Source organism: Bactrocera latifrons, unplaced genomic scaffold, assembly GCF_001853355.1.
Source record: "Bactrocera latifrons isolate USDA-ARS-PBARC rearing strain unplaced genomic scaffold, ASM185335v1 scaffold_64, whole genome shotgun sequence".
In the NCBI taxonomy this organism is placed as follows: domain Eukaryota; kingdom Metazoa; phylum Arthropoda; class Insecta; order Diptera; family Tephritidae; genus Bactrocera; species Bactrocera latifrons.
In genome coordinates this window covers 1,159,113-1,186,053 of record NW_017537312.1, presented here as the reverse complement: position 1 = coordinate 1,186,053, position 26,941 = coordinate 1,159,113, and the positions used below count along the sequence as shown (strand labels likewise).

At 34.5% G+C, this 26,941-nt stretch overlaps 1 protein-coding gene and 1 non-coding gene across 12 annotated transcripts in view; one reads left to right on the top strand and one right to left on the bottom strand.

Annotated features, from left to right (window-relative positions):
• The window catches only part of LOC108975358 (TLD domain-containing protein 2), a 186,220-nt gene that overhangs the window by 94,765 nt on the left and 64,514 nt on the right, over positions 1-26,941 (top strand). For 5 of the 11 annotated variants that reach the window (XM_018943772.1, XM_018943768.1, XM_018943781.1 and 2 more), the window contains 9 exons: positions 223-326; positions 12,306-12,620; positions 17,848-18,321; positions 18,415-18,476; positions 18,542-18,747; positions 20,157-20,700; positions 20,768-20,931; positions 24,110-24,261; positions 26,009-26,171. In XM_018943772.1, the coding sequence (XP_018799317.1) occupies positions 223-326; positions 12,306-12,620; positions 17,848-18,321; positions 18,415-18,476; positions 18,542-18,747; positions 20,157-20,700; positions 20,768-20,931; positions 24,110-24,261; positions 26,009-26,171 (2,184 nt within the window). Of the gene's footprint in view, positions 1-222; positions 327-11,568; positions 12,024-12,305; positions 12,621-15,159; positions 15,416-17,847; positions 18,322-18,414; positions 18,477-18,541; positions 18,748-20,156; positions 20,701-20,767; positions 20,932-24,109; positions 24,262-26,008; positions 26,172-26,941 lie in introns of those variants that run through there. The other 6 variants (XM_018943782.1, XM_018943771.1, XM_018943773.1 and 3 more) reach the window with 5 other exon arrangements.
• On the bottom strand, positions 15,911-15,982 carry Trnae-uuc. Its single transcript has one exon. It is a non-coding gene; the product is annotated as a tRNA-Glu (tRNA).

The window sequence follows — 26,941 nt, the reverse complement described above, 5'->3', positions numbered from 1 at the left end:
TAGTCATGCCACCCACACACAAACACACACTATATACATACATATAATCACATTGTATGGTATTATCTATAATGTCCGTCGGCTCTTCATACTTTGGACTATTTTTAGGCACCCACATGCATTATCATCGGTCTGTTTATTTTGTTGTTTTTGTTTTTTTTTCTATTTTTCTATGAAGAGTGTGACTTAATTGTTTTTGTTGTTATTTTTTCTCTTTTACAGGAGCAAATCACGCAGCGTTGATCACGGCCTAGCTGCGCCATTCGATTTGGACTCACTGCGCTCGAAAGTAGAGGGACGCTTTGAGAGCGTTGATCGATTGACAAGTGAGTATTGCCATTCAAATATAAACTTCTATTTATTATAAAGGTATTTTCAAAAACCAGAAAAGCAATTTTCCTTCTCGAATAATTCCTCAAAAATACCAGCGATGCATTTTAGATTCGGAATCTGAACGGAATCTATGCATACGTTTTAAATCCTGAACCTTGATGATCTTTTGTTATTTCGAGAACTTTGTTTTAGCCTTAATGAACTAATGACATCTTTTCCTGCGCGGATATTTTCCTCCTAGAAAGAAAAATTAAGCAACTAAAGTGACTTTTCAGAGGTTTGTCAAACGTTCACTCCCAATCAGGCTGGAATAAGATGGCGAATTATGATGAGAAGAATTTATGAATTTTAATGCATATAACTTCGACCACTAACAACGAATTACTTCACGGAGATAATGCAAAGTACCCAATCATACTACTTTTATTAGTAATTTGACCTTCCGTAACATCTACTATGCTACCTCACATTCGAACGGCTTCCATATTGCACATAAATTTTGAAGTTTGGCATTATTCGTCCAAATGTAATCCCACAACTAATGCCTTGATCACACGTAACGAGTAGAGCGGCGAGACAGTGACTCGGTCGAGTGCTCGTTTCTTTTAAACAGTAAGGCGAGTAATGAACCGAGTCAATGGGCGAGTATAGTGGCGAGAGAGTCACTGGAATCACATTTTGTTTACTAGGTCGAGTGCTTCTTTTTTCTTCACTCTTTTGCCCCTTCTGGGCAAATCACTGACTCGCTGGTTGCATGTGAACACACGTTCGGTCTTCACTCGCCACTCGGTCGATTTTTATGTTGTTTATTTGGTTTCAATTGAATTTTGCATTGTGAAAGAATTGAAATGGCAAATACTCTTTTATGAGATGCGGTAAAACTTTATTAAAAACTCTTTTAAAATGTCTTTTTCTACCAAACATGGTAAAACTTTGAAAAACTTCACTGTCTAACTAGATGAGCAAAATACGTGTAAACCTCTACTCGCCAACGCAACTTTCTCGACCGAGTATCATACTCGACCAGAAAACTGTCTCGCCACTGTCTCGCCACTGCACTCGTGGCGATCTGATCAAGAGCCTTTGCTATTAAAATTATATTTTGTTTTCATACGCTAATTATAGAGGGGAAAGTAAGGGGGCCCATACTTTGTCGTAAGGAACATTTTGTATACAATGCTTGGTTTGTTGGTCGCAAAGGGAGGAACATGAGCTCTAATCCGCAGGCGGCCACTCTTAGACCCATCGTGCTCCTGAGTAATAATTAAATTAAGCCTTATTAAGCTACTCGGTGGATTTGGTAAAAACTTGATTTTTGTCTATCCCAGTAACCCAATGTCTCTCAGTTGGAGCAAAGGCAGACAAAAAATTTGCCCCAGCATACATATATGTAGCTGGCGATGAATAATGTTCCGGAGTGATATCATCCTCCGCGCATGCTCTACACCCCGCCGTCTTCACTTTGCCCATTTTATGAAGGTGGGATCTTATAGAAAAGGTACCCCACGCTAACTCCTAAAAATTGATTATACTTTAATAACAAATTTAGTTAAGCTATTAATATTTTCAAAACAATTAGCTTTTGGCAAAATGTATTTTAATTTTCGTTTATTTTACGTTCAATAATTTCTATTTGTATACACACATATGTACATATGTATACGGCTTTGTGTGCTAGTTCTACCGCTTATGATTTCCTGCTTCAACAACCATTTTTAAACACTTTCGTGCAGCGGCAATTTCTTGTTTGGTTCGCGCGCAAGTCGCACACCAGATGCAAACACCACCTTACAGCCCTACAATTATGTTTAAATTTCCACTGCATACTTATAGGCGCTTGAAAAACTGCCTCACTAAAAAGTCCGTTACTACGTGACTAAGCATGCAAAAAGCTTTCAAATTTCATAACAAGCAATTAAAAGATCACAACAAAATTAATTGAAAATAATTTGAGTCTACGAACATAGTACATATTTACATACAATGTAGTATCTTTGCTAAAATTGGTATTTTTGAAGAAATTTGTCGCATTTTTAACATATACATTTTATTGCAAAGTAACAAAAACAAAAAAAAACACATATTGGCAAGTGTTTCAGAAATATATATGAATCAGTATGATAATTACTATAGTTCAATTAGAGTTGCCATCTTATAAATTACCCCAAAAAAAATAAGTCTTATCTGGATTCATACCGCAGATACTAGGTTAAAGTTCAGTCAGCAAATGTTTTAAAGTTGAGTTGATTTAAAGTCTGAAAAGCCAACTTTATGAATATATGATGGTTATTTCTGAGAAACGAAAATTAGTTGGTGAAATTTTAGTTTGAATGAAAAAGCGAAAATTCCTATGTTAAATGTATGGGAACCTAAAAAAAATAGCGACCCCTTAGAGCTACAGCGCCTGGCTTGAGGGACAATTTTTTATTTGTCAATCACTAACATTTGAGGAGGTAAGAGTTGAAAAAAAATTCTAAACGTTTTTTTGAAGCACCCTAATGTACATACAATCATGCACCGCCTATTTAGAAATTTGAAGCCAATAATATTATTAAACATATATACATATATGTACATACAAGCATTTGTAAAATATATTTTTATACTCAACGCTACATGTTGCTGCAGAGTATAACAGTTTTGTTCAGCTAACGTTTGTTTATATCACCTAAAACTAATTGAGATGGAGGTGGGCTAAAATTAAATAAATGAGCGGACAATGCCTTTTAAGAAGTTCAAAGTACTTAACATCTAAATCACTTAAGATACAAGAAACAAATTGGAGCGAAACAAATCTGACCTGCTCGACCAATTTCAACCAAATTTAGAATGTGGATACTGATATTTCTATGCAACAGCGCAAAAGTGGGTGAAATCTGCTGCTTCTCTTATAACTGAATTTTAAAAACCATCTGATTCTTCCCCTTCCAGTATACAAATTGAACATGAACTATTATGTGATGGGATAAAACTTTACACAAATACTATCTTTGAAGTATGCCAGCTAATTATTTAAAAAACTATCCAAAAGGGACTAAAACTGATTACTCCCTAGGTACCAAATATATGGACCCCAGTTACTATTGCGAACTTTTTCGTTGAAAATATGAGATTATTATAGAAACTCCGACAGCATTATATGGTCGAGTGCCAAAATGGGTTGAATCGATTCAATGTATCTTAGTCCTCATATATCTAATAGAAAGATTTTCGAACTTCTGGATGACTTTCTACCGCAAATATCGGCCAATATGTGAGTTAGCTTAATGAAAATGAAAATGAAAGAATAACAGTATATCTTTGGGCATAAGATAGGTCAAATTTGCCTAGCAGCAATATAAATAATATCTAGACTTTAAAACATCCAGTTGACTGTATATCACATACATATATTGTTGATGGTATGTGAGATAGCTTAAGAAAACTCAGAGAGCATATGTATATGTATTTCTGTTAGCGATATGCGAAATTGCCAAAAAATAGATAAAATCGAGTCAATACTACACCACTCCTATCTCCCACATATACATATGTACATGTATGTACCCAATATAGGAATTTCACGATTTTAGAATGAATGTGGAATACTTTCGTTACAATTTTAAAATAGAGTTTTGCCCACACCCAAGGGTATTTCTGCGGCTTTGATCTTTGCAAGTTGCAAGAATATAAAATATTCGGTTACACCCGAAGTTAGCTCTTCCCTACTTATTATTGAATAAATTTCGTCACCGAGTCCTCCAGAAAAGTTTAGGTGTATACACTTAATTTACTATATGACATACCTATGTATATGTACATATGTATGTACTTAACTTACACATTTTTCCCACAGAAAATCGGTCGGTATCAAATAGACCCAAAAAATGTGCACTTGTTATTTACGAGTACTTGTCGCATTTCAATTGAAATCTTTAATAAATAAACAACGCCAATTGAAAGCGAGTCAATACTTCAATTATGCATTAAAAAACGCTCAATTTCAAATGGCATATGGTTAAACATGAGAACACACGACTACATACTTTTATATGCATATATAACGAATTATATATATATGTATATTTATATAGTATATAACTATACGACAGAATACTGCAGTTACGACGGGTGGAAAAAATTTAAACAATAAAATAAATTGAAGTAAAACATTTTCGGCTCTACATTTACTTTTCTGGACGCAATGAGAGACATATCGAGATTTAAAATGTTAAAAAAAAATTTATAACTATTTTAAATCGGTTCTCAAACTTGAAATTTTGATCGAAATTATTTGATGGTTTCATTTTCGAAAATTGCTTGTGTTGTCATCAAAAAATTTGTGAGAGTAGAAAGTTATATTTAGAACTACCCTATTACTGAATACTGCTTCAAAAAAGCTCTTAAGTTTGTTCTCACATAGATGGATGGATGTCAATATGCGAATCCGAAGATTCCGTTGTGCGGTGTTTTGTTTTAGACTCTCTACTTCATTATCTGCTTCTATTTTTTTATTAAAAATATCATTTCATAAACACAAAAAAAAGTGTTTATTATAAAATTTTTCTTTCAAAAATACTTTTGTATTTATTTCTAAAAAATTTGAAAAGAATTTAAAAAATTTATCTGGGTTGGATCTGAAAAAAAGTATGCGATATCGCTTATATGAAAAAAAAAAATGTTTTTCCAAAAAAGCGAGGAAGTAAACCAAATCAGAAAAAAACTCATTATTTAACTAATTTCAACAAATTAAACATGATACGTACCACTGTGGGTGAACAAACAATATGGACTTCGACATAAGTTTTGCGCTCAGGAATCAATTTTTCTGTCAGGACGCCCGTGAAGTACTTTTCAGCATTTTTAAATAAAGAACAGTAAAATTTTAACATTAAAACCAGAATTTCACAATATGAATGAATATCACCGATATCTTTAAATTTTCAAAAAAAAATTTAAAAAAAAATTTCAGAAAATTTTAATTTTCAAACACCTTTTTCACGCTCTACTAAGGTTTTGACTGGCCGATTTTTACAATTTATTTGAAGCAAAACTAATTAAACTTAACTAATTTGAAAAATTAAAATTAAAATTTAGCAACCACAAATTCAAACATGCAAATGTATGTACAAGTATGTATAGAATATTTTGCAATATATCATATACATGCAGCTGTGGTCAAAATAATAGTACTGCTACTATAACATATATGTAGTTTAGTGTTTATAATTTCTTATGTTGGCATTCTTCTTCTTTATTGGCGTAGACACCACTTACACGGTTATAGCCGAGTTTACAACAGCACGCCTGTCGTTCTTCCTTTTCTAAGTGTCCTTCTCCAACTGGTCTTTCCAACGAAGTGGAGGTCTTCTGCTTCCTCTACTTCCCCCGCCGGATACCAGACGAATACTCTCAGAGCTAGGATGTTTTCATTCATTCGCACAACATGACCTAGCGAGCGTAGCCGATGTCTCTAATTCGATCAACTATGTGAATGTATTCGTATATGTATCTCGTTCAGATCATGTGCCATTGAATACGATATTCGCCGTTGCCAAAGCGCAAAGTCAGTTTACACAGCCGTATTRGGGATACCAAATTCACGCATAGTGGCATGAAGGCAGCTCCTTCTTGTGCAGTGAAAGGAAGCTTTAAAATCGATGAATTGGTTGTGTGTGTCAATTCTTTCAATGGTCCTTTTCAAGAGTTGGCGTATGGTGAATATCTGGTCAGTTGTTGATGAATCAGGTATTCTAATTTTGTCAGCAATGGAATGAGGGTAAGCACTACACAGCTTATCAGAGCAAGCGTTTAAAAAATACTTATTTCAAAAGGCAAAACGTATAAAAAGGTTGAAAATTTAATTGTTTGTGCACCGACGATGATTCGAAACACCTCAAAGTACAAACCAAATCATGAAACTCAGCAATAACTGACAGAGAGACTAAGCGCCTAGTAAAATTCTTAAAGCAGAATCCTTTTGCACCTGCAACGAAAATGAAAAAGAACTGGGTCTGGAGGCAAGTGTAGAAATAATTCATAGACGTTTACGAGATTGTGATTTAGAAGCTCATAGCCCAATAAAAGTGCCACTGTTATCAAAAAAAACTTGTGGCTCAACGGCTAAAGTTTGCAAATGACTACTTCTGTTGGCCACTAGCGAAATGGAGAAACATTTTATGGGCAGATAAATCAAAAATCGAGCTGTTCGGAATAAGGGGGTCTCGTCAATACGTAAGACGATCCACAAATTCGGGCGTGTTTTTATGGAGTTGGACTGATAAATTGGATTAAGTGGATAGTATTGAGTACCATACGTTCGAATTATGCAGGAAGTAATGTTACCCTACTCTAGTGAAAGAATGCCGCTACAAAGGACAAAAGCCAGTAGACTCAGCAGTGGTTTCAGAAAAATCGGACTAAGCTTATGGAGTGGCCTGCTCAACCCACACCTCAATCCTATAAACAATTTGTGGTGTGACTTAAAGGAGGTAGTCGGCGATGGTAATTCAACTTGGGAAACTGTTGAGCCCGCATGAAAATCAATAACAAGTCGACACTTTCTTTATTTATGATTACATTGTGCTATTATTTCGACTGTGTTTTCACGCTGTAGAGCCAATCAATTGCAAGGCTTACATCCAAGATCCAAATAATATGAGTATGTATAAAGATATCTCAGGCGAATTGCATATTTGCTCACAATGAAATTTAGAAAAGGCATTGTTTTCAAACGAAATAATATCCCCAACACAAAATCGTGCTCTTTTTTACGTTTCCGTGCGCACGACGGTCGGATCTGCCTAACCGGAACGAATCTAGTTTTTTTATTCGGCCAAGGACTTTCAACTCGTCACTTTTCTACAAATTACTTCACGTATGTATATTTTATTTTGAGCCGTTGTTGACAGTCATGGCAGCCTCTGGCCGAATAAAAATCCGAGCGTGTTTCGGTTATACAAGGTGTGTAGTAAACAGGACTTAAAAAAAACAGAACAAATTGTTTTTTAAGCAAAATAATTTAAGTCCTCTTCTCCTTCAATACAGCTTTTTGCACGGTCCAAAAGCATGTCGAACGAATGTTTTTACCTCGTTGGCCACCAGTATGCCAGTGCAAGCCTTTTGAATGGGCTCTACGGCTGCATAACGCCACTGCATTTTTCCGAAAAGGAAGAAGTCGTTCGGTGCCATATCAGGTGAATACGCGAAGTGGTTAATGGTTAAAATGTGAGTTTTGGTCAAATAGTCAGTCAAAAACGTCGATCGAATGTTAGATTCTGAGCAATTTTTGGTCGAATACAAAATTTAATCTTGGTTCTTTGTTCGAAGCTAATTTTCGCACCGATAAATCAAACATATTGACACTGACGCAATAACTTCACTTCCAATCGATGAAAAGTCATGAAATTGTCACTGGACAATCGATAGAGACAGCAGGTTCTAACGCACTAGTTGGCATATAGAAGGCGCCTCCAGCGGGCACTAGGTTCAAAAAGTCGTGTTTACTTTGGAACTCACCTTGTATAGACCCGACTGCAGTGGAAAGGGCTGTGCTTCTTCTCAGTGTACACTCTCGAAATTACTTGCATCCTACCAGTTGCCTAAGTCTTGTGCCTACTTCAGTCTACAGCATCTCCTGATCGAGTCTTCAGGTGTTTTCTCGGTATTTTATGTTATATTTACATTTTCCTGTATTAAACTGGATTATCTTTCACTCTGATTTGTAAAATTGAAATTGTTTAATAATAATAAATATAATTTGTGAACAAAAACTGAAAAAGTATTTTTCTTTTTATAATGGTCCATGGGTTTTTCATAACTAGTATATTATTCATGGTTTTTAATACGTTTTCCAATTTTATGCCATGGATTGTATTAAGTTTTGGTAAGTTTCTAATCAATTCCGCAGTTTCTCGATTTGTAGCACATTTGCTCCATATATTGAAAAGAAAAGACTGCTAGTCTCCTCCACATATTCTCCAACGGGTTGAGATTGGAGGATTGACTGGGACACATTTGCATTTCCGAACCACTCAGATGCCAATCTCGAATATGTGTACGAAATCTTTTTGATAACACGATCGCAGTGCTATGTTTTCTTGAGCATGAATATGGCAGTATAATGTTTTGCAAAAAGTCGCTGTACTCAACGGCGGCCAAAAATAAAGGACAAGCTATGTCCAATTTCTGTAGTTAATGCACCTACCATTTCCGAAGTTGACGTCTTATGTCAGTTAAATATGTTGAAACAATTTAATTATGGCCCAGATGTGATTCCCTCATGCTTCCTTAAAAAATGTGTCAAATATACCATATACCAACCCTTAACAAAATTATTTAATGCATCTCTTAAGCAAGGTTTATTCCCATCAATATGAAAAAATCATTATTCCATTACATAAGAGTGGGTTTAGGTCATACATTGAAAACTAAAGGGAAATAGTAACGTTGTCAGCAATACCTAAACTTTTTAAATCAATTATAACCAACGAAATAACGTTCTAGATTTCTCTACTAATTTCTTGTCCTCAGCACGGTTTTCGTAAAGGGAAATCTGCAGTAACTAATTTGCTAGAATTTGTAACACGTGTATCAACGGACTTTAGGGAGAATAAGTATACCGCTTCTTGGGTTTCAACCCATATTTCTAAACTGGTGTGCTTCTTATCTTAGTAATAGAACTCAACAAGCTATATTTTTTACGATACTTTTTCTGATTTAATTAATGTCCCTTCAGGCGTTCTTTAGGGTAGTCATCTTGCTCCAATTCTTTTCTTGTTATTTATTAATGATATATCCTCTGTTATTAAGTATTTAAGAGTTTTATTATTTTTAAATCATACTACCTACTTCATACGTAATATAGGACTTTAGCTTTGAGCAAGTATGCAGTTTTGTTGATCTGAATGTAACTGTGGATCCCAAACTCAATTTTAATCTTCACGCATCTTCAACGGTTTTTAAAGCTAAAGACGCTATACTAGATTATTCTTACACCCTAGTTATCAAGTCCGCTCGGGGAAGTTAGAGTCTGTTCAAACAATTTTTACTTTTTACCTTAAATCTTTTTCATTGGGATTCCAGGTTAAATCTCCCCACATATAGTAATCGTTTAAAACTTATAAATCTACCTATTCTCGATAGTCCTGGGGAAATGCTTAATATTTCTTATAAAACTTCCGAATGGGTCAGACCGCAGTCCATCTCTGTTGTCTGATATTAACTTTAACATTCCCATTCGCTCAACCAGGCCGACTATACCTTTACTTTTAAAATTTTCTAGAAATTTCTTTTCTTTGAATTATGAACTACTCCGCCGTATATGTACGAGGTGTATTCAAAAATTATCGCACATTTTGAATTTTCGCGGGTTACGTATATTCGAATTTCGAAGCTTTTGTAGCGTTATGTTGGTACTCATGTCTCTCACTTATGACGACAAGCTCGGCCATTTTGAATGTTCATTTAATTGTTGACAGCTGCTTTGCTTGCACGTGTTTTGGATCGTCTTCGATTTTTACCTATTCAAAAAACTGGATCAAATAACCTGCATCAAATTTTGTGTGAAAAACGAAATTAAGTGAGCGGATGCATTCCGAATGTTGACTGTGGCATACGGAGAAGCTAACTTGGACCGAAGCAACGTGTTTATCGGTGGTACAAAATGTTCTCAGAAGGCTGAGAATATGTGACAAAAATTGGCTTATGCGCCACGATACGCCCCTGCTCACACATCGTTGCATGTGCGCGACTTTTTGGCCAAAAACAGCACACTAATGATGCCGCAGCCACCGTATTCCCCAGATCTGGCCCCCTGTGACTTTTTCTTGTTCCTTAAACTGAAGAGGCCCATGAAAGGACGACGTTACGCTTCTCTTGACGAGATAAAGACGCATCGAAAGAGGAGCTGAAGAAGATAAAGAAAATTATTTTTTGAAGTGCTTCGAAGATTGGAAAAACCGTTGGCACAAGTGTATAATATCTCATGGGGATTACTTTGAAGGGGACAAAATAGATATTCATGCATAAATAAATAATATTTGAAAAAATACAAAATTCGCGATACTTTTTGAACACACCTCGTATGTCACGAATTCAATTTGCATTCTAGCACATTTTATTTAAAAGACTCACTTCTTACCATTAAAAAATTATTTTATCTCGCCTTAACAAGTAACATTTAAAAATTATAACCTTACTTTAACCTAATTCTTAATTTTGGCTGTTGAAAAAAAATTTTTTTTTGTAGCTGAGCAGCTGAAGATCGCTACACTTAAACTCTCTTGCCTTTCATGACTTGGCTAAGGGATTGCACCCTCGCGTCGGTTGGGCAGGAGTATGGTAATCGTTGGGTATAATAATAAACCTTGTCAGGAAAAATATACATATGTATGTATTTCGATTCTATACTTTTGCGCCAAAATATTGTTTTTAATTAAAAGATGCCGGCTTTTCTACAAAGGAGGTTAACAAAATGTGTCATATAAAATTTATTTAAAATTTTACCGTAAAATAAATACATATGTCTGTATTGTCGCTTATTAAGTGCTGCATTCGCTCAAATTTCATTTATTTATTATTTGTTTGCTTTGTAAGTTTCTGCTGCCAAATGGCCAATTTAGTGCAGCGGCAGCAGTTTACATACATACCACACAAATGTGCATATATGGGAGAGTTTGTCCAAAGCTCAGAGAATGTCATAAATGGATTGCGAAGCCCGTAAAACGTATCACAATAAACAGAAGGAATATTTATGTATGGATGTCACATACAAACACATTTTACTCATTTGCGCATAAAAGTCAATAAAAAAAACGCGCGTTATATCTCAACTTTGAGTCCGTAATGAAAAGCAAATGCAAAAGTCAAAAACAAAAACATACACAACCATAAATAAATAACTATAAAGCGCAACAAGATCGCCAGTAGAAAATTACACAAAACGAACAATTAGTTAGATTTTTGCCTTTGCATTTCAAGCACAGCAATGTCTTAGCGGGGTGTCTCACTTTTTTCGTTTTTTTTTGTTTTGTTGTGCTACCGATTAACAGCACGCGGGGGGGGGGGCGGTTGCTGGTGAAAAGAAGTTATTATTTCGACGACGAAAATAATAAAATAAGAAATTGCGGAGGTGTCGCGCCCTCGTTGAGTGCCGCTGAAACAGTGCTTATGTACATATGTATCTAACGTAACCTGAGCTTTTCACTCAATTGCTGTTCTACGAAAATAAAACATGTGTCAAAAATGAAAATCTTTCTTGGAAGTGTAGCAGGCTTTAGTTAAAAATTAAACTCGTTTGTTTGAATTCGAAATTGAAAGTTTTAGTTGCTTTTCGTTCACGCTCATTCTACAAGCTGCTGCAGTGAAGTGTCTGTGTTTTGGTGCAAATGTTTGTATTTATGCGTCGTTTAGTGAATTATGCGCGGCAAATGTTGAAATGAAAAGTGTGCAAATATTCCGGCATGAAGAAAATTCAAGCAACTTTGTTGTTGTTTACCTGTGTCGGCCCAATAAAGCGAACAATGTGTGCGGTGGGGCTTGGCCGGTGGCGGGTGTTGGTGACGCCAGTGATAATCATGGCAACGCATTGCAAAAGCTGCTCACTAATGCTTATGACAAGTTTGTAATCTTCAAGCAAACACCGAAAGTGATAACAAAACCAACAACTACAGCGATAACAAGCCATGCACTAGGAACGGCTTGTAACAGAAGTGCGTTTGTTTATTCTACATTTATTGTTTTCCTATTTACTAACAGATTACTAACTACAATTTATTTATGTATTGTATACAAAGCCTGTACGTGTAAAACAATGATTTCATTATTGATTAATTTGTTATTTTTTTATATAACATTTATTTTCAATTAATTAATTTAATTATGTTCTTATTTTCTTTTTCTTCCAATTTCTCTGCTCCGCCTTTGCCATACATCCGCCTGGTCTTTCCTGTCATAACTTTGTCCACCTTAATCCACAACACCGCCTATTCTAGATGAACGCAAAAAGTCTTCGCTGCCCACCATACCGACCAAATCGTATACGGTGGGTAATCGTGATACCTTGACCTCGGTGGCCGCACGTTTCGATACAACACCCTCAGAGTTGACACATCTCAACCGTTTGAACAGTTCATTCATCTATCCGGGCCAACAGTTGCTGGTGCCAGATAAGAGTGCGGCCAAGAATGATTCGGTCAGTGGCAGTGCGACTGGCATCGATGAGAAGGGCTCCGACGCCAGCATATCGGGCAAATCGAGCCCTATTGATCGCAAACTATCAACCACCGATGAGCAGAATGATGAAAATGGTGAGTTTTGCATTTGCCGAAAGTTATAAAAATAAAGAAAGAGATTTTAAATTTGAAAACATTTATGAAAAGTAGAACCTTGTAATCAAGAAATCAACATTTTACACTAAAAAAAAAAAAAAACATAAAAATATTGCACTTAAGAAAGCTTTGGTGGAGAGTACCTTTTGCGTGGCTTTTCCTTCTTAAATATACTTACATATATAGTATATGTCTATTTTGCTTCTGTAAGGGTAATAAACCTTGTTTTTCTTCTTCTTAGTTGGCGTAGACACCGCTTACGCAATTATAGCCGAGTTGATAACAGCGCGCCAGCCGTTTCTTCTTTTCGCTACGTGCCGCCAATTATATATTCCAAGCGCACCAGCTGTTCTTTTGCACTTTCCGAAAACCAATGGTTTCGGTTGCAGCTATACGTAAGGAGTTTGAAATGTGTCCCACAGTTCCCTTATACCGAGTTGTTGACGAGTGCTCTCAGAGAGCAGGAGTGCAAGTCGAGTAGAAAATCGTTCGGCTGTCTGTTGTGATTGCAGCTTCTCGACGTCGAACCTTCCTTGTGTTTGTTGGCGTGCGTTTTTTGCTGCACAGAGGCGGGTGCGAATCTTGGCTGCAACGAGATAATGGTCCGAGTAGCACCTCGGAGCGCACTCACATCTAAAACACTGGAGGCGTGTCTTCCGTCTATCACAACATGATCGATGTGGTTGGTGGTTTTTCGATCCGGAGACAGCCAGGTAGCTTGATAAGTTTTCCTATGTAGGAATCTAGTACTACAAATAACCATATTTTGGGCCCCGGCGAAGTCGATCAGCCTCAACCCATTTGGGGATCTTTCTTCGTGGAGCTGAATTTACCGACCTTAGTGCCAAAGTAGTGCACCTTCCCAATTGAGGGACCGCACATTCCAGGTGCATTTTTCACTGGTAGTGTGGCGTTTCGCCCTAAAACGGATGTTCTTAGGCTACCCAGAGGATACTTGGTCAAAGACCGGAAGTCGTGAGCTGCTTGAGTCATACATATGTAAAAGAGTCATTTATGGCCACTCCCAAGTGAATGGCGATCAGAGAACTTTCCTCACTTACGTGAACTTCTACACATGACTCCATCCTCCGAAATAAACCTTGTTAGATTTGCTTATTCTTCTTCGTCTTAATTGGCGTAGACACCGCTTACGCGATTATAGCCGAGTTAACAATAGCGCGCCAGTCGTTTCTTCTTTTCGCTACGTGGCGCCAATTGGATATTCCAAGCGTAGCCAGGTCCTTCTCCACCTGGTCCACCTGGAGGTCTTCCTCTTCCTCTGCTTCCCCTGGCGGGTACAGCGTCGAATACTTTCAGAGCTGGAGTGTTTTCGTCCGTTCGAACAACATGACCTAGCCAGCGTAGCCGCTGTCTTTTAATTCGCTGAACTATGTCAATGTCGTCGTATATCGTATATCGTCATCGTTCCATCGAATAAGATATTCGCCGTGGCCAACGCGCAAAGGACCATAAATCTTTCGCAGAACTTTTCTCTCGAAAATTCGCAACATCGATTCCTCAGTTGTTGTCATCGTCCAAGCTTCTGCACCCAATAGCACGACGGGTATTATGAGTGATTTATAGAGTTTGGTTTTTGTTCGTCGAGAGAGGACTTTGCTTCTGAATTGCCTACTCAGTCCGAAGTAGCACCTGTTGGCAAGAGTTATCCTGCGTTGGATTTCCAGGCTAACATTGTTGGTGGTGCTTACGCTGATTCCAAGATAGATGAAATTATCTACAACTTCAAAGTTATGACTGTCAATAGTGACGTGAGAGCCAAGTCGCGAGTGTGACGACTGTTTGTTTGATGACAGGAGATATTTCGTCTTGCCCTCGTTCACTGCCAGACCCATTTGCTTCGCCTCCTTGTACAGTCTGGAGAAAGCAGAACTGACGGCGCGTGTGTTGAGGTACAAACAGACCGATCGAAATCAAGTTCTTGAATGGAAACCTTTGGAGATATGTATTTGTAAAAGAAATTAACAATTTTTTGTTTAATCTTTTGTTATTATCCTTTTCGTTTTTAATTACTTCGTCATAATTCTGATAAGCAGTAACGCACAAGAAATAACTTCACAACAATGTACATACATACATATATAATTTAAACCTGTTTATATATTTTACCATAGGTTTCCTTAGGAATTCCTTTAATAAATGTAAATAATGATTAATTTTGCTTATATTTTCATAAAACCGGCTCTTAATAATTATACATTAATGTTTTATATGATTTTCAATATTGAAAAATATTTTAGAATCAATCCAATAAGCGATTTGTCTTCCGATCAGAAATTGATGATTTGATTGCGACTCCGCTGAAAAATATTGCTTTCACAAAAACATGTGGCAGCACTAGACACCAGCAAATGTCAACCATCATTTCGTTTTGTTTACTTATTCGTAATTACTCATTCATCGTAGTCATTTATTCAGCGGTTTGCGTTTTTCCTCTGACTTGTTCATTTTTCCACACATATGCTGTTGACGTTTGGCTGTCATTGACTTAGCACACGTAAAAACAACAACATACGAGTAACAGCAGTCAAGAGTTCTGCAAATAATCATTTTCTAGAATCGTATAAATTGTTACAAAAAATCGTTTTCCATTTAATTAGAAATAATTTTTAATGGAGAGACGTTAATAACTGTAAAATTTGGTGTAAATTGTGTGTTTTGTGTGAAAGAAGATCCCAATTCGACTAGTTCAACGGCGAGTGGGAGAAAATAAAAAGTGCTAACAATGCATACAGCGGTCTTTTGGCGTAACGGAGGTGAACACAAAGATGACCAGTTCTTTATTTACATTTCCCAATAAATCAACAATACATGAACAGTGCTAATTGTTAAGAATTTTGTGTGAACAAAAAACAAATGTGAAATAAGAGTTGTCACTTACAGCCAGTCATATGCAGAGCAACGACAGAAGTTACGTTGCAGCTTTTGTTTTTATTTTATGTTAGCCGGTCATCGAAAAAAACTCGTAATTTCAGGGCCATATGTATTACAAAAAATTGTTATTTATATCTGGTGCTATGTAGGGAATTAAAATGCTTTGACTACAAAATATTAATTTAATCAAAAAGTAGTAAACCCTGATTAATTGCTTGAAGTGATAATGGAAGGTCTTTTACATTCTTGTTGATGTGAATTGTTTGTAATGACAATGTTCATAACTAAAATTTTAGCAAATATAAAATGAGAACAATTTTTAATAACAAAAAGTTAAAACAAAACGAAAAGTTTTTTAAAAAATGTGCAAAAAAATCTTCCCATACCGGGAATCGAACCCGGGCCTTCTGGGTGAAAGCCAGATATCCTAGCCACTAGACCATATGGGACCTTATAAATTACGAGCAGACTATTTATTTTCTTGTAGAGTGATTTGTAGCTTTACTTCATCTAACTTATTAAATAAGTTCATATGACGTCTTATCAATACAAATATTGCATAAAAGGTGTTAATCGGACTTCTAATATTTGAATAAACCTTAATTGTTGTCCATTACTAATATACCCTAAACATGGTGTATCCAGTTTGCACGAAGTTTGTAACACTCAAAAAAAAACGTCGGAGACTCTGTAAATACATTTGGTATATAAATGATCAGAATAATAAGATGAGTCGATTTAGCCATGTCCGTCTGTCTGTATGTATATATGCGGACTAGTCCCTCAGTTTTTTAAATATTGATATGTCACTTGTTCTTTTCCTTCCAAAAAGCTATGCCTTTTATGCAACCGACGTCCAAAGCAACAAGCGGTACAATATTTTACAAATTTGTTCAGTTCGGATTAGCAAGAAGAGGAAATCAGATTCAGATCGAATCACTATAACATATAAGTATCTTCCATACAAAATGGCTAATCAAAATCAAGATAAAACATTTTTTTATCGTTTTATTCTATAAGAACTACATATTTGATGGGTATTAACAACCGAACCGTTTCAACCGAAGTTAACGCTTTTTCTCTTATCTATCGAAATTGATAAAATGCGCACACTAAAAGTCTTATGTAGCTATTAGTTAAGGAAGAAAGTGAACACTGCAGTAGTTAGTTAAATATTTTGATAATATAAGACATAATTATATAAGCCTTAACAGATTTATTTTTAATACACATTACTAGGATCAATAAAAGTAAAATATCTCTATTTAGTTCTGTGTATATTTACTTTTGTGTGAACTAACGCTACACAATTTTTGAAAATTGACTGGTCGCTCTGAAACTTTGAGCTCTGAAGCAAAAACTTGTCATGCGATTTCTCTTAACGTTTATAGGTGAACATTCTAAGTATATGCATATGCAAATGCTCTAAATAAATATTTGAAAACATTTTCTAATAGTTTTTAAGTAAAAATATTCCATTATAATAAACAGTAAATAATTTTGATAAAGAAAGGTGCTAAATGTTCGATATACATATGTACATACATGTTCTTCTACGAAGTAATTATCACAACTTTTTAGCAAATGGTTGAAGTGTATACATAAGTTAGATAAACAAAGTTAGTCAAAATACTTTGTCCCATATTAATGATTATAAATATGTAAACATTTTTACTGCGAATCGTCCTCAAAGACTGTACCAATAACATACTGTTACATTACTGTGACATTAATCACCAAATCAATAATCAACCTCTTCAAATAAAATTAAAAAATTAATTATAAGCAGTAAATGATGCAAAACTGATGATTTAGCTTCCTAATCCATTTAACTACCAGATTTTACCATCTAGTAAACATTCATTGTCTCTTTTTATCTAGATATTATTTTAAAGCGATGTTTTAGAACTGCTTACTACTATATAATAGCACATATTTATTTAAATTTAATTTCTCAAGCCTAGACCTTACGTTCCGTACAACTGCAACAAGTTGATTTCGATTTTCCAAAAAAAGGTTAATTTTTTATTAGTTCTCACGGGTCATACACATATACATACATACATATATAGCTTTAGTATTGACTTACCACCTTTTTTTATTGTATTAGCTGGTGGTATAGCTTTCCTAGATAAGTGAAACAGTTGTTAACATAAGTATATAAAAGCAGGCTTGTGTTAATGTTATAATTCAAACCCGCTTGAAGCAAGTTGTTTCTTGACCCACTTTTATTATAAATTTTAATTTAAAATGAAATTTTTTGTACTAACTGTTAATGCCGTATACACTCTTTCTCTTATGTAAATTCTTACAGATATACTAGAAGGTCTCCGCCCTGGTTCACCTAAGCCGGGTCATATAGAACGTGTCGATTCTGCCAAGAGCACCGACAATGCACAAGCCGAAGCAAATAAGAGTGACGATCCCGTCATCACACAACGTTTCCTCAAAATCAATGTACGCCATATCACCGATGGACAAGGTGTCGTGGGTGGTGTCCTTTTGGTCACACCCAACGCTGTTATGTTCGATCCGAACGTCTCCGATCCGTTAGTTATTGAACATGGACCCGAGAGTTACGGTGTAATTGCACCTATGGAATTGGTCGTGAATGCGGCCATCTTTCACGATATAGCGCATATGCGTGTGTCGGGCGGTGTAAATACCGAACAAAATGAAAATGCCGAAATCTACTATCCACAAGCAGTATTAGAAGCGAAACAGGCTAAAGAGGCCAAAGAGAGGGGGGATGAATGTGTTGACGGTGCGCGCAAGCAAAGCGCTACAGGTATGTAAATGCGTAAAAAATAAGTTTAATATATAAAATATGCACTGTTACATTATTCAAATCGCTAAATATACTTACGTATTTAACAAACAGGTGGTTCCATGGAGACATGTGACGATCAGGAGTCGCTATGCTCCAACACGGGCGAACGTGAGGTTTGTTAATAATTCATACTCATGTATGTATATGAAAAAATGATATAATGCACTTTAATGTTTAGCAAAAAGACGCAGAGAAGGGTGTAGAAGCCAAAGAAGAATGTGCTAAGACTGATGATGAGGTCAACACGAAAGCCAACAAAACCGACGACGATGCTGATGCTAATGATTTGAAGAAAACACTTAACCTTACCGATTCACGCACCACACTGGAGGAGCGACGCAAAAGTCTATTGGATCACCATTGGGCCATACCGAGCAAAGATCGGTAAGTAATCAGCATTCGATTAACCATCATACATCACTCTATACTTGCATGCATTTGTCTACGTTTATGTACTGGTCTTCGTCTCCGTGCTTGTCTCTCCTTTTCTACATAAATTCGCTTGCGTAAGCTTCTTGTATTGGTTTAAGAAATAAATGAACGGTTATCTTAATTGGTTCAGGGTTACTATCTAGTCTTCGGCGCCACTTTCGGAAGTTCAATTAATTAGCTATTCTGACGCAGCTTAAAACGAGCCATTTGGTTAGCAAAGAAATAACATTTCTTGCTGAAAGTGGAATTATTGGCAATGTGTAGTGTATATCGTAGAGTTTATCGTAAAAGAAAGTATTATCTGGCGCCATTTTCAATTTCAATACGTTTAGTACATATGTAAAGCTTTGTTTGCCAACATCAATCATGCAGCGAGTATCTTTTTCGCTTCCTTGATAAGAAAATCAAATTAAATTCAGTAAATATTTGACACTGAGAAGACGAAAACTGCGCAAAATTAAATGCTTCTCAAATATCTATGCGTATTATAACGAAGATAAGGCGAGCAGTTCAAAATACTTCAATTTATTTGTAAAATTTTAAAGAAATCTAAAAATGTATTTTGATGTGTTACGGATATTGTTAATTTAAATTTCATTTTTTGAATAGTTCGCAATTCTTCATTATATTAGAAAACAAAAAAAACAAAAAAATTAAAATAATAATAATAATACTTGCAATTCTTTGAACGCATTGCGGTACAAAATAACTTCTTTGCTAAAGCCCGCTCTCGCATTTCCTGCTTTCTAACAAACTGGCTATCCCTTTTCAGCGTAACCATCTTCCAATGACTTTATTTTAAAAATCAGGTTACCAATTAACACTAATCAAAAATAGATCTAAAGTGAATCGTAAATTATTGACGTAAATACAACTTTTGTTCGCTCCTCCTGAGGTCTCGTGTTTCTCTTTTCGCACGCTGCCTAATAACCACGCATGCCGAGACAGCGTGTGCGTGTATGTGTGTCTATATACTATAATTGGTAGCATTTATTTACTATATGAAATTGCAAAACTTTGAAATTTTAATTTTGTAAATTTTTATTTTCCTATATTTTCATATGTGAATTGTGAAACCGCTTCACATGCACACACACATTTTGTGTATGAAAACAAAAATGCAAAAAACCGACATCAATTGGCAACCACTTTCCACACATAATTATTAACTGTTTACTTTCCATTATGTAAAAAACTCCCACCAATACTATTGTACAACTGCCACTCTCCGACATTTGCCTCCATAACGAAACGTTCTTAACGGAACGAAATTCGCTTACCATCACCACTACATACGCGTGCACTAACTTCCAAAAAATAATACTGTAAATTGCAATATGCAAAATTTGCAAAAAATTCAGCCTCTATTATCTTAATTCCCGAAGATCATCGGAAGACGAAGGCGACAACGAATCGCAAACCACCATTGATAGCGGTGCCCGTGGGCAGGATCCACATTCGGCCACCTCCTCCATCAGCGGCATTGGTGCGGCTAGTGGCGCTTTACATTTACCTGGCGGTCTGGCACCCGCCGATCTCGAACACCTGGAGGAGCTAGCAAAGCAATCGTGCTATGACTCGGGCATCGACATACGTGAACCCATAGCGAATTTGCAGCCCATACCAAAGAAGACCGTATACAGTGATGCCGATATTGTGCTGAGCTCCGATTGGGTGCCACCGAAGACCATCTCGCCGACACTGATGAGCGAATCGCCGCCGCGCAGCTCAGTGCTGAGCGCACAAAGCCTTGACGCGGGCACGGCTGGCGGGCGCAAAAAGACCACTAGCGTCAGCTTCAGTGTGGACGATAACAATAGCGAGCAACAGGCTGCAGCGGCGGTTGCGGCATCGGCGGCAGCTGCAGCCGCACAGGGTGACAAGAATACTGAGAAGAAGAATAAAGTATAAGCTAAATGCAATAGATGTGTGTTAGAAATAATAACATTACAATATTTTTATGCATTCGAAGATGTTGAAACGCTTATCATATCCTTTGGCTTGGGTGGAAGGCCTAACTGGCGAAGCAGGAGGCCCTCCGGGCACTGGTGGCAGCATCGGCAAGTCGGCGGACTCTGAGTCGGCGCCCAACACGGGCGATTCGAATCAGAGCGTATTTTCGAAAGTATTTTCAAGGTGAGTTCAGCGGCATATAATCGGCTTAGCAATAATTTTACCGTTGCTGGAAATCATATACAGTTTTTAGTTGAATTAGTATTATTGTAAGGCATTTATGAGAAACAAAAGAATAATTGGTAAACATTTTTTCCTTTGATTTTCTTCCTTTCCAAAAATCAAAACGAAATTTCTCAAACAATGCTCACTAAACTTGCGGCGATTGGAATATTTTTATTACTATCTTATGTTTTGTTTTTTTTTTTTTTGTGAAAAATACCACCCCAAACACATATATCACATATTTATATAAATTATAAAAATTATTATTTATTCAATATTTTCCGTGCACTTACCGAATACCAACCATTAAACGCCCGTACAAACGAACACACCATGCTGCCATCTAAACTTTTCGTTTACCTGAAATCCAACACATCACTTTACTCTCCACACCCAATGCATACAAAAAACAATTATTATTATTTTGTTTTGATTCGAATACTCACAGTTCACCCATTACTTTGGTCTCAGAGTTGGGTGGCAATTTATTTTCAAAAACACCGTCCGAAGACTCTGGTGGCTCACCAGTGCCACCATTGACTCCGCATTCAACTCATTCCGAGGGTCATATTTCCACTGGGTAAGAATTAGTTGCTTTGTTGCATTTAACTTCGAATATCGAATATTGACTAATTGCATTGGCCGCGAGTACTGTTACGTTTCGCAAACAAAAACAAAAATTTTGAAGTTTCAATGGGTTTTTTAAGTGCTTGTTTGTCGTTTCACTGTCCGCCAAACAAATATTTGTTTATACAACTTTTTGTTACTTTGTAATGTTCGAATCAATTGTATGCTCGATATTTTTTCGTCAACACAAAAATTAATTTTGCGTTTAATTTGGAGTCTATCCCAGTTGTGCTATCGCTCTAAAACCATTTTCCTTTTAAATTTTATTTTTTCCTAGTACCTTTGTGTAACTATTCTGCTAAATGTGTTTCTATCCCTTCTCGAAAGTACTACACATATAAATTGTCATGTAAATAACACAAGTTCGAATTCGTAAATGTGTAGCGTAAAATTATTTTTTTATTCCGCACTTTTTTCCCATGCACTGCTGTTTGATTTAGTATTTACCAGATGCTGTAAATGTTTTAAGAACTTTTTCATAGAAAAGTCTGCTATTTATTTCGTTTACCTTCGTTGACCTATAGCCTTTTTTCATGTTGTTAAGCATATTTTTCGAAAATTCACCAACACCACTTGTATTCAAATTTAGAGAAAGAGATATTGGTCTACTTAGGAAAATATTTATTATTGCTGTCAGGAATACGCAAAGCTAAAGATTAAATATTGCTGACATGCTCTACAATTTTTAAAATAATAATGTCAGAAAATAATTGTATCTGAACATTCTTTAATATAAATAAATACAATTCACAAGTTTTTTTTTTTTTTTTTTTTTGATATATAGCCAGAAATTATAAAGATATAATATATAGTAAAAAAAAACTCCGAATCCATAAGTTAATTCAATAGCCAGTCTTGTTACCTTCAAAATTTTGTACTTAAAATCAATTGAAAAAAATTCTGCTTTGCACTGCAATCTTAAAAAAAAAACAGATAGGAGAAGAAACTAGTACTTATAACTAGTTATATTCGCGAAGTCTTGTTATGTTCTAAAATTAGCATATTCCGTCCATTTTATATAGAATTGTGAGTAAAGAGGAATGTTCGAAAATTCGAATATTAATTAAAAGACCAAAAGTTCGACTTCTGCTACTCATCAAGCTTTCATTATTACGGCGAAAACTCTCAGAAATCATAGTTCGAACAGAACCATATAATATTATCTGAAAGTTAAATTAAATCTGTATAAATAGTGTTCATAAAAGTTTTTTCTTTATATTATGATATGGACATAAGTTATACGGATATTTAGAAGGCAAAACTCCCAAATTCGATTATTGATTTCGAAATTTATGAAATCGTATACTTATTATTGTATATATTAAAAACTTCTATTTTCGGAATATTAAAAATAAAATAAAATTTTATAAGCAAGGCAAATTGTACCTAAAGAAGGTAATACGTTTAACGCAAAAAACAAATTGTTCTATAAACTGTATTCGTAAAACTTTGTTATGTTCGAACATTTTAATATTCCTTTAAAAAAAAATTATTTTTACTTCTAAGTTTCTATAATTACGCCAAAAATGCGATGTAATAAATTCTATATTAGAGTGAATAAAGAGAATTGTTCGAAAATTCGAAAGGAACACATTGTTTTTTGTTAGTCGTTAAGCTTTTATAATTACATCAAAAACTTGACATGCTGCAGAACTAGGCCGGAGTAGCAACCGAACTAAATATGTGGTGAATTCGATTTCGAAATTTACACAAGAATCGAAAACTCTGCACACAAAATTCTTTTAGAGTTTCTAAAGTGACATATTATATCAATATTATAGTAAAACATATCAGACTCGTATCATCTTTTTACTTCAAAACATTAATTTATGTTTAACTTAAAAAATCATTTTAGCACTTTAACTTAGAAAAACAGATATTTCTCTACTCATATCGACTAACGATATTAATTATGGAAATTTTTTTAGGCTTTTTAAGGTCTAAAGCATAATGTTTTATATTCAATTGATGTAATAAAAAAATAAAATAAAAACTGAGTTAAAAATTTTGAAGTAGATGAAAAGAAAAATCTGAAAATAGCAAAAATATGAATAATACTACAAGTCAAAACTGACAAGTGTGTATTTTGTTAAATAAAGTTTAGTTATTTGCAGTAAAACCTCGAATTGCTTAGCTAACTTACATATAATGTAAACATTTTCGAAATTTAATTAAAACAATTTTAAGTTTTCACCTACTTTTATATAAAAAAGTGTCTTTAAAAAAATAAATATTCAAACGATCAATTATTTTACTTTTCTCTGCATAATATATGTATATAATAGATAGAGTAAACACGGCTTTACTGTTATTTATAAATGTATTTTAAAAAAATTAAACATTTAGTTTATTGTTTTCTGGTTGTGTAGGACAACGTTTAGCACTTTCACTTGTATCTCTTTTTTTTTTTTKTCCGCGTCAAAACAAAAAAGCATTAATGCAAAAAAAGCTGAAAATAATAAATATTTATTTCTCTTTGAACTAATATTTTGCTTCTCTCCACATGCAGACGCTCATCGATTGGTACATTTATGCGTCCACAATCGTCGGAGGGCACCGCTTCCACAACGAAATTGAAGGACGTGAAACAGCAACCGAAATTGGACTACCGTTCGATGGTATCAGTTGATGACAAACCGGAATTATTCATTAGCGTTGATAGTAAGTCAATTTTATTAATTTTGTCTATTTAGAGTTTTTGTAGACTTATCACATTTTTGGAGACTTTTAAATTTTTTCTGTAAGCAAGTTATGTTGATTTTTTTTAATGTGTTAGATTTTTTTACAGTTTTTTTTAGATTGTTTTTGGAGACTTTTTAAGCTTTTAAGACTTCTAAATTTTTTTTGAAGACTTTTAAATTTTTTTTTGTATACAAATCATGTTGATTTTTTATTTAAATATATTCGGTTTTTTTACAGTTTTTTCTAGATTGTTTTTAGGAGGTTTTTAAAGTTTTTTGTTTTTAAGTTTTGTTGATGTAAATCTTTTATATTTTTTAAGTTATTTACTATTTTAAGCTTTAAGTTAAGTAAATATGTGCAATGGAACTCTAATTTTTCTCACTTTCCTACTTAAAAACCTATTTAAGTTAATCGCGAATTTAAAGTTTCTGGTTTAAGCAAATTTTAGTTGTTTTTGGCAAGTTTCGTTAGTTGACTGTTTTGTTTACAATTACGATGAAACTTCAACAGTGCGTTACGTTACGTTTATGACGTAGCGTGTCGCTCTCGTGTCATTATCAGTCTTGTTATAAGGCTATTTAAATCTCTTCTCTTTTTCAAAAATATTGTTTTGAAATTTGCTTTTCGAATCAGTAGTATTTCATATTTTCATTCGAAAAATGCTATATATTTCTTCATATTCTTCAGCAAAAATCATGTTTAGACATTTTGGACAGTGTTAATCGACTATAAATTGCAATTAGACTCTTTAGTTCCACATATTTTATAGAGAGGTGCTTAAAAGTTATTTTTACCGATATTTTAAAATAATGATTGATGTGATATAGCTACATTTAATTCACAATTTATAACAGTATTTTTAATTTATTTTTGTATCACTTTTTGTCACAAAAATTATCAAAATGCTACACTGTATCGTTCCATCTACTCTTATATTCACTCACCTACTTCATATTCGAAAAAAAATTTAATACCATGTAGTTCGGGCGCCATATTTTCCACTCTTGAATATCGTCGGTACGTGACACAGTTTGTATACTAAATAAGTCTATTTTTTATACTCTTTAACAGTAAATTTAATCATTTATTTAATTGCATAAAAATATTTTCCCGTGTATATACTACATATGCACATACACAACAACGCTCAAAAACTCTATCTCAATGTGTACAACCCAAAACGAAAGTATCATTGAAATTCAGCTAAAATATGGCAAACAAAAACAACTATAAAAAGAAATTTTGCTAAAAAATAGCAACAAATTTCTTACTTTATATTTGATTGAGAAAAAATTCACCCGTGTCTACGTTTCCTTTGTAAATAATTCATACATATATCAATCTAAAATAATCGACTGCAGCTTAAGTGTTATAAATTTATTATATACAGTAATTATGTGTGTCACAAAAAGTTATTTTCTTATTTTTATTTTTTATTTTTTTGGTTTTTTTTTTTTTGTGATAACATAAACCCTTCTGCGATTTCCAACCAGTGCATACACGAAAAATTCCCAGCTCTTATCTGCTCTAGCTTAAAATATTTTGTGGATATTAATTAAAATTTACACATACTCAAAAATATATGTACGCCTACATACTTATACATAATCATATGTATATAGAAATAAATATTTACATATAAGCCTAAATGTTGTATGTGTAGCCGGTAATTGTATTTTTCATCATTTAGTGATATATATTTTTCATCCGTTGTTTTTCTCTCCAGAATTGATACCACGACCGGCACGCGCCTGCCCGGACCCACCATTGTACTTACGCCTGCGCATGGGCAAGCCCATTGGCAAGGCAATACCGCTGCCGACTTCTGTTATGTCGTATGGCAAAAATAAATTGAGACCTGAATACTGGTTTAGTGTACCTAAAAATCGGTAAGTGTATGCATTTTTAGCGTCATGGTTGCCAGATGTTTGAACATAAAAAGAAAAAATTAAATTAAATACAAAACCTATACAATATATAGGTGATAGAATAGAATTTAAGAAGAAGAAGAAGCTGAAAACTTTTTTTTAAATAAAATATAATATAAGATTCTTACAATAATTATATTAAATGGGAAATGTTTTAGAAAAACCAGCGTGGAAACTATTTACTGATGCGCGTTGCCAACGATTTGAAATTTTTATTAAAAAAATTTTATAAAAATTAAGATATTTATTGTCAGAATATTCGTGACAAATACAAGAAGCTTAAAAATTTACAGCTGAATTTAACTGAATTAACCAACAAATAACTATAATATGATAGGAGGCATAAAAGTGCATTTTTTTTGTGATAGTTGCCAGTTAAAGAATTTTACATCAATAATTTGCTAAGAAAAATTAAATGTCACAAAATGGGTATACAACATGATATATTGAAAACAAAATTACAGCTTTATAAGATTTTTTTAGAAGCGTTGCCAGCTCTTTACAATTAAATAAATCAAATCGGGTACAATACTTAATTTCAAAATGTTTTTCCAAACAAATAAAAAACGCTTTCTTTTAAACGATTACCAGAATATAATACGTATATAATAAAAAAAAAACATTTTCTTATTTTTAAAGTGAGTTGCCAACTATTTCAAAAATTTAAATCGAATACTTCGATATGGCATAATTTAAAAAAACATATTCTTGATGCCTTAAAATAAATGTAT